Source organism: Crinia signifera, chromosome 3, assembly GCF_055691185.1.
Source record: "Crinia signifera chromosome 3, ASM5569118v1, whole genome shotgun sequence".
Lineage (NCBI taxonomy): Eukaryota > Metazoa > Chordata > Amphibia > Anura > Myobatrachidae > Crinia > Crinia signifera.
Genome location: NC_139219.1, coordinates 196,489,099 through 196,498,253, shown reverse-complemented (window position 1 = coordinate 196,498,253; position 9,155 = coordinate 196,489,099). Strand labels below are relative to the sequence as shown.

At 47.6% G+C, this 9,155-nt stretch overlaps 1 protein-coding gene across 3 annotated transcripts in view; it reads left to right on the top strand.

Annotated features, from left to right (window-relative positions):
* The first annotated feature begins 276 nt into the window (after nucleotides 1–276).
* Nucleotides 277–9,155, top strand: part of LOC146064098 (CD109 antigen-like) — a 216,304-nt gene continuing 207,425 nt past the window's right edge. For 2 of the 3 annotated variants that reach the window (XM_083177198.1, XM_083177196.1), the window contains exon 1: nucleotides 541–780. In XM_083177198.1, coding sequence (XP_083033324.1) covers nucleotides 713–780 — 68 coding nt within the window. In that variant the 5' untranslated portion in view covers nucleotides 541–712. Of the gene's footprint in view, nucleotides 490–540; nucleotides 781–9,155 lie in introns of those variants that run through there. The other variant, XM_083177197.1, reaches the window with a different exon arrangement.

Sequence of the window (9,155 nt, the reverse complement as noted above, 5' to 3'; positions counted from 1 at the left end):
AAATCAATAATGCCAGTAATATTAGTTCCAGCAGGAACTAAATATAATGTTTCATTGTCAGCAGGTCACTGTATGAAATGAGATATTATAATTACATGTTTATAAAAATAAATATTCCAATTCTCAATGGCTTGTAAGCTAACAGTGTCTGCTCCATGTACTGTGCTGCAGATTTCCCCAGCGTCACATGGAAATGATAGTGTTCCATGCCAAATACATGCTGCAGTAACGTAAGAGCGTGTTCCTTGCCCAGGCCAGTCCCCCCTGTAGCACAAATGTGCAGTGTAAGGAGATTGTTTGTTGGAGGCTGCGGGAAGCGTGTGCCCTGTCTCCATCTGACTCACTTGTGGCCAGGGCATACTTTCCACTTCGCAGCATGATTAGCTCACTTCACGTCTAAACTCATCAGCCAGGGTGTGGTACACTACACGCTACAGCCGAACATCTCCCTGTCTCCGCAGCAGCAGCAGCAGCAGCTGCAGCAGCCAGGTAAGTAGAGTATGAGGAGGAGAGAGTGCAGCCCCCGGCTTCCATGTGCAGTAAGGAGGGAAGGGGCGGGCTGCTGCTGCTGGACTGCCTGCATGATTCACTCACAGAATATTAACACGAGTCATTTATTTGCTCCAAGAAAAACGTCTAGAAAATAAAGTCTGTGGGAAGTGCAAGAACATAATACATCCTGTGGAGGAGAACTGGGAGCTGACAGACGAAGATGCTGCTGACCGGCCTGCTCATCTCCCTTCTTATTCTTCTCACTGCTTCATCCCATGCTGCAGCCGGGTAGGCACCGTTCCATGGTTTGTCACAAACAGTAGAATGTATGAAGTACAGTACTGTAGCAATTACCTAGGGGTGTAACTAGAACTTTGTGGGGCCATAGCAATATTTTGAAAAGGCCCCTCCCAGCCTTTGTCACTGCAATGCCCTTTAGGGGCAGGAGAGAGGGGAGAGAGAGACAGAGGGTGTCAAGAGGAGAGAGATAAAAAAAGAGGGAATGAGAGAGACAGTATCGTTGAGAGAGAGAGAGAGAGAGAGAGAGAGGAGCAGGAGAGTGTGCTAGGGAGAGAGAGAGGGATGTACTAAAGCTTCTAAAAGTGTAAAGTTAGGATGTTGCACATAGCAACCAATCATTATTTCCGTGCTGAGAAGATCAGGACCCACTTTGGGGTCAGGACCCACAGTTTGAGAACTGCCGCAATAGAGAAATGAGAGTTAGAATCTGAATGGTTGCTGTGGGCAACATCCCCACTTTGAACTTTTAGAAGCTTTAGTAAATTTACCCCTACATGACTGCAGCCACAGGACAGGGGGAGGGGGAACTGTGCATGGAGGGGGGTGGGCAGAGCCGGCCCTAGCCTAAATTACGCCCTAGGCAAGATTTTGACTGTTGCCCCCTAGCACTGCCACTAGTTCCGTCTCCCCTTTCCCAGCACCATCAACCCTCATCATAGCAGTCATCATTTTGGTGTCCCTACCCGCAATATTTTAAATAGAACCAGCACACCCATTCGGTGCCTTTTTTGCTGAAAATTCGTCTTATTTGCATTGTTATGACCAGCACACACAAGGAGCTTCTGCTGATTAAAATGATATGCAGCAGGACTATATTCTGTGTGCGACTGTGGCTGTACCTGCATACGGAATGCTATGTTACAGTGATTTCCATGAATACACTATTTCATATGCAGATATAGCCTCACTCACACACAGAATATAGGCATGCTGCATATCATTTTAATCAGCAGAAGCTGCTGATGCCCCTAGGCATTCCAAATGCCCTAGGCAATTGCCTAGTTGGCCTATGCCTAAGGCCGGCCCTGGGGGTGGGGAGCTGGATGCAGGGGCAGATGGACTGACAGAACACCATATGGGGGCAAAGATGGATGTTGGACAGACAGAACCATATGGGAACGTAGACAGACAGATGTGAGGGGCATAAACAGACAGATGGATAGAAGAGAGGGAGCATAGAATGAAAGATGGGAGTAGACAAACTGACAGATGGAGGGGTAGACAAACAGATGGATGGGAGGGTGCACAAAAGAGATGGGGCAGAGATGGGAAGAGCATAGACTGACAGACTGGGGGGGGGGGGCATAAATGGACAAATGGTTGGGAGGCGGTATAGACTCGGGGGGGCGCATAGACAGATTAACAGACAGATAGAGCACCATATGGGTCTATATAGAGACAGATGAAAGGGGGAATAGATGGAAGGATGCACAGGGGCATAGATTGACATTGGTGGCATTAACAGACAAAAGGACAGAGCACCATATGAGGGCATGGGCAAACGCTTGAGGGCATAGACAAACGGGTAGGGTTATAGATGGACAGACAGGAGGGGACATGGACGGACAGATGGGAAGGGCATAGATGGACAGATGGGAGGGGCCTAAATGGAAGGGAGGGGGCATAGATGGATAAAGGGACAGGGTGTGGGTATACTCTGACGGAGCACAATGTGGGGCATAGATGGATGGACAGACCCTCCAACTGTAGCGGGTGCAGGGGATACAGCTTTTATGAGGCCTTTAGATTTCTTTTCTCATTTGCTTTTTATTGATTAATGCTGCTGAAGGCCAGGCTTGGGACCTGGCAGTTTACTTAGTGAGAGTGGGGTGGAGCCGTCCTCAATGTGTGTACAGAGCTGCAAAATCTGAAAGTGTAGCTGCGGTAACGGCACAGGTGGTCCATGGTCCATCAGCAACGCACCACCATTGCCGCTACTGCAGCAGCTCTGGGCACACATTGAGGGAGGTTCCGCCTTCCGCCTCCTTCACAGTAAGTAAACTGCCTGGCCTCAAACCTGGCCTGCGGCAGCACTACTAAAGTGGAATAGATAAATAAAAAGTACTAAATGGCACAGGGGGTTGCCTTCAGGGCGAACCCTCCACAAAGCTGCTGGGACCCATAGCAGCTGCACCACACTGCCATTTTATTTCATTAAAGTAAACTTTTTTACAGTTGAAATAGGACAGATCTCACAGACCAGAAAGAAGCAAATGTCTGCTTAGCTGGCACAAGTTAATTACACTGTTGCAGACTTCGGTTTAAGCATAATGATTGTTTTCTGCTACAAATAAATGTAAGTAATGCAATAGTGTGTACACATGGAGCATTTTGGTAGCTGTCAATTTCTACTTTTGATTCCGACGTGGCAGGGCTGTGCATCGGGATCATATCTGCGCTAATTTACTATCGGCCTGATGTATAAGGTTATGTGCATGCTTGTACAACTGAAGACGGGCTTGGCCCGAGACGGCGTAGACATTACACAGTAAACTTTGATGTGACACCAGACCCGGAGTGACGTTTATTTTGTTCTGTTCTGCTTGTACAACTATGCATTATATGGATGGGTGTGGTATATGGTTCTGACAGTCATTAGCCCGACGTAGGGATCCCGACTGGCCGGACTCGGGGCAACAAAGCGCTACCTCCCCCCTCCGGCGATGTCCCCTCCTGGAGGCAGCGCATCAGTTAATACTGTTGCACCGTCTCCTTCCCCCCCGGCCGGCTGGACTGCGCATGCGCGGGATCTCGCTACTCTCGCGATAGCAGCTCAGAGCCAGCAGCGGGGACAGCGCTGTCCCTGCTGTGGGCATAGGGCATCCGCCGCCTGCAGCTGTCGAAGTCGATAGCTGCAGGCGGCAGAACGGTCAGCGATGCTGACCATTCATAAATTAGTCAGGAGGCAGGCACACAGTACGAAATATCGTAGCTGCGCTATGCCTCCTGTCCCACACCGCCGCACGCTAGACACCCACTCAGCGGGTGTCATAGATCAGGGGAAGCGCTATCCCCTGCAATAACGCACGGGGATAGCGCATATTCCCCTGATCGAATGTTGATAAATCTACCCCATTATTTTTCACCTATTTTAAATTATGTAAATTACCAATTCATCGTACAGATAACACAGGATACAGTATACTGTATTACTGATATCTACTGCTTTTCACTGACAGTCCATTCCACCTTCATCATTCACAATCCCCATAGCATGTGGACCTTCATTCAGCAAATGCAGAAAACAGAAAGTTTGAGGAGCACATGCCTTCTACAGATTTCAGATTGTGAAGAGGGATTTGATTGGATCCTTTCACCTTATCTGCCCTGTGCCCTTTCTCCTACACTGCATGTGCATTTGCTTAGTTCACGCATACTGTATGTACTGGGCCTGGTAATGTAAAATCTTCCTGAGATACTACTGTATATAGGCCCTTATTTTGGTTCACTTGCACAGTCAAATTCCTTCTCAAATGGACAATACCATGTGCACTTCAAGTGGGGCAGATGTAACATGTGCTGACTGCTTTATTTTTACACTGCAATATAGATCTCACTTTGAAGTAAAACCCCACCCAAATCAAATTCTCTCTGCTTATCAGAATTAAATTGCTCCTTTACTATTAAATCTACCATTGCTAGTTGCAGCAAGACAGGTACTGCGGTTTTATAGAAGTGGAGTTGTTGCCCATAGCAACCAATCAGATTCTAGCTTTTATTTAATTATAAATAGGTGTAGATAAATGATAAGTAGATTCTGACTGGTTGCTATCGACAATATCTCTAGTTCTATAACTAGACTTTAGTAAATATACCCTTTCTTTTGCAGGGATACGGTCGGTTGGTTGACCTAAAGATGGTCGACCGTCATTAGGTCGACACCTCTAGGTTGACATACTGAAAGGTCAACAGGGGTCTAAGTCGACATGGGACAAGGTCGACAGGTCATTAGGTTGACAAAAGCATTAGGTCCATATGGTCTAGGTCGACAGTCAAAAGGTTCTACATGGGGTTTTTCACTGTTCACTGGTTTTTGAGCCGGCATGTGCCAACAGGCTTTATTTGATGCCCTACCATCCACTAGGGCGTGGTGGAAGAATAAAATAGTGTGCCGTTTGCAGCGCGGCACCATGCCTATAAAGCATGATGAGTGGACACAGTGCACTTAATCCTTTGTCTATGTCGACAATCGGGTAAAAAAAAAGTGAAAAACCCCATGTCGACCTTTTGACTGTTGACCTAGACCAGTGGTAGCCAATCCTAGCCCTCGAGAGATACCAACAGTTCACATTTTCCAGACAACCTAGCTGCTGCACAGCTGCACTCATTAATCACTGACACATTTTAAAAGATACACAGATGGAGCTAATTAGCTCACATGTGATTCTGTGAGGAGACCTGCAAAACATGCACTGTTGGTGGCTCTAGAGGACTAGGGTTGGCTAATAACCTGTCGACCTTGTCCCATGTCTACCTAGACCCCTGTCGACCTTGCAGTATGTCAACCTAGGGGTGTTGACCTAATGACTGTCGACCATCTCTAGGTCAACCATATGATCCATACCCAGTTTGCATGAAGTGGGATTTAATATGACATAGATCACAATGTTGAGTAAAAATAGAGATTACAAACTTAGTAAATGTAAAAAAATTCTTAAAATATAATAAAACATAATAACTCTCTCCTGTAATCTGCCACCTTAGAAACAGCTAGAAGGTTTAGGCCCGGGTCACACTACGTCTATAATTGCATGATATGTTATTTCCGGCTTAATCAGAATTACATGTTGTCCATATTGGGCAGTGTGTATGCTCGATTGAGTGCTCCTGCGCATCGCATGCCACATTTTCTGCTTTGCTGTGATGCATGGCCAACCAGAAGATGCCGTGTATGATGCCAGCATGGCATTATACCTTTTGCCATGCAAGTGTGGTCCGTTTGAACATCACATTGGCTGGGAACACATCACTCTGATGTTTACCCCACTTTATATCCCCATTGATATGGCAAATTCCAGGTCACTCCCGGGATTAGGACATGGGTCCATTCCAGGAGCAACCCGGCATTTGCGGTCTGCAAGCTCCCCTTGTGACCCGGGGCAGAGCAACGGCATGTCGTCGAGGGGCCGGTGGGGGGAGGCAGCGCTTGGAGCTGACAGTGATGCCTCCTCCATACTTTGAACAGAACCCGGGTCGCTTGACCTGGTTTACCCTTTTACACTGCACCATACCCCGGGAAGATCTTGGGAGCAATCCTGGTAGCTAACAGAGTTGAAATGGTGGGGCATTGCTCCCGGGATTTTGGGCCAGGACCAATTCACACCAGCACAGCTCCTGGGATGTTCCCGGGGCCAACCCGGGAAAAAAGGCAGGTGTGAATATGGTATTAATCAATTCCTCTACAGAAGGAATGTTCCCTAAATAGCAGCATCACCGTATTTTATTGATGCCCATTGAATTTTAACCAATTCTTTAGATTATTAAAAATGTAATGAAAAGGGGTTAATTGCCCTTCTAGGTCAAGGAGCATCTAGTAAACAGAAACGTGTCCAGCCCCTGAAGCCTTTCAACTTTTCAAAATATATTACCACTCTATTTGTTTTAAGAGTGATTTTCTAGAAGTAATTTTTGGTACTTGTTTCCTAGCACGGGTTGATTGCATGCCTTAAGTTTAAGATACTTAAGGCATGCGATTGACGTGATGGACCCGATTTTCTGTCAATCACCAGTGTATTTGCCGGTAAAAGAGAAAATCGTGTTGATCGGGTCCATCGCAGCCCATTATAATGGGCCGCGATGCGACCGACGCGATCAACGCGATTTTCCCATAGAGAATAATGATTTTCAAAGTTTAAATCGGGTTGATCGCGTCAGTCGCGGCCCATTAAAATGGGCCGCGATGCGATCGACGCGATCAACCCGATTTTACATAGGGAACAATGGGAAATGGGCCACTATGGCCAATTTCTCATTGTATACGGTTATAAAGTATGGTTAATGTCCCCCCCATTGTTAACGCCACCCCACTTTTGACGCCAACCCGAAGCGAGCGCAGAGAGCCCACGAGGGGCGGCGGTACGCGTCCTCCGACCTTTTCATACCCCCACTATCCACGCCGGCGTGGAGTTGATCTTATATAGTGTGGCGAGCGTAGCGAGCCACCGTGCCCGAAGCACGGCGAGCCCCGCGAGGGGACGCGTATACCTGTGAAGTTATGCACGTGCGCTCGCCACGCTTTGGGCTCGGTGGCTTGCTGCACTCGCCACACTATATAAAATCAACTCCACGCCGACGTGGATAGTGGGGGTATGAAAAGGTCGGAGGACGCGTACCGCTGCCCCTTGCGGGCTCGCTGCGCTCTCCACGCTTCGGGTTGGCGTCAATAGTGGGGTGGCGTTAACAATGGAGGGCCATTTCACCCATCAGGGGGGGTTTGCTATTAAAATGGGAGGTTTTGGGGCTTTTTACATTGAAATCAATGTAAAATTGGGTCTCAGGGACCATTTTACATTGATTCCAATGTAAAAATCGTGTCGGTTGCGTCGATCGCATCGCATGGGATTTGGTTGGCATGCGATGCAATCAACGCGATTTTTCCGACCCGATCAATACAATCAAAATTGTGGGCGCCGTGCTATGAAACAAGTACCTAATTTGTTACTGAAGTATGTTCTGTGTGTACGATATATTCTAAAAACAATAACATTATTTTCATAATGTTCCTTGTTAAGGTGCGTACACACGGGGGCGATTTAGTGCAAAATCGCGGGAAATATGGTCGCTGAGCGACCATATTGCCCACAATGGGAGTGTGCACCGGCGATATATCGCCGGGTGCGCGCTCCCGTTTTTGCCCCTGTGGTGATTGCTGGTCGCAGGAGCTTGCTCCTGCGACCAGCTAATTACCTCTGCGGCACCGCAAGCAGAGGTTCCTTTTCATCAGTGACCATATCTGGTCGCTGATGCAAAGGAGACACTGGGCAATATATTGCTCAGCAATATATTGCTAGCAATATATTGCTGAGCAATATATCTCCCCCCGTGTGTACGGGGCTTAAGCCTGTAATAATAACAATAACCTTATATTCCATATATTCTCGAGTATAAGCCGAGTTTTTCAGCCCTTTTTTCTTTGCTGAAAAAGCCCCCCCTTGACTTATACCTGAGTCAGTGGCTTTAATACAATGATCTCAGCTTAGGGAACATGGCCGCGGCTACAGGAACATGGCCGCCTTCCTCCTACACTAGGACATGTCTAGTGCAGGAGGCCTGGCCGCTACAGAGCGGAGCAGGGCAACGCAGTGGAACAGGAGGAGGTTGGCGGCCTTGCACCCCACTCTCCATTCTCAGCGATGCGGTGTCACCGCTACCTTCCTGGAGCAGTTCAGTGGCAGCCGCAACCCTGTGGAGCGTACGTTGGAGGAGGTCAGCGGCAGCGCCCGCACCCCCCCTCCCTTTGCCTGAGGTGCTGTGATGGCTACCACCGACCCTAATAGCATTTGTACAGAGGGAAACGCGGTGGTGTCCTATGCAGGGGGAGCAGCCTGTGGTGTCCTATGCAGGGGGAGCAGCCTGTATTGTCCTATGCGGGAGAGCAGCCAGTTGTGTCCTATGCAGCGGGAGCAGCCTGTGGTGTCCTATGCATGGGGAGCAGCCTTTGGTGTCCTATGCATGGATAGAAGCCTGTGGTGTCCTATATGCAGGGGGAGCAGCCTGTTGTGTCCTGTTATTATGCAGGGGGAGCAGTCTGTGGTATCCTGGTATTATTATACAGGGAAAATTACCAGTAGCTGCTGCATTTCCCACATTAGGCTTATACTCGAGTCAATAAGTTTTCCCAGGTTTTTTTTTTTGGTAAAATTAGGTGCCTCGGCTTATATTTGTCTCGACTTATTCTCGAGTATATACGGTAATTGGATATCTTAACTTAGCTCGCATGTTCTGCTGTCAGAATGCTGGGTTTGTAATGAAATCTCTTATTGCAAAACATTGCTGTACCTGCTTGGGCGTCACACACTGCAGACAAGGGTTTGTGCAGCCCTAGGCAAGATGTTTTCACTTCTTAATAACATTGCAAAAATGATTATATCAGCCCTTTCATCTACAAATCCAATTACCCTTTCACTAACTGATGTCTAACTTGTGCTTCTTTTTACTGGTTAAGAATCACACTTCATAATCATACTATTCCATAGTGTTCAATAGGACAAAGTCATCAAGATTATTACAGAATAGAGGTAATTCAGACCTGATTGCATGGCCATGAATTTGCACGGCCAGTGTTTAGCGCTCAATGTGATTGCGGTTCAAATAGATGTATACGACTACACATCCATTCGCAGCCGAGTAAATATGTCCAAACC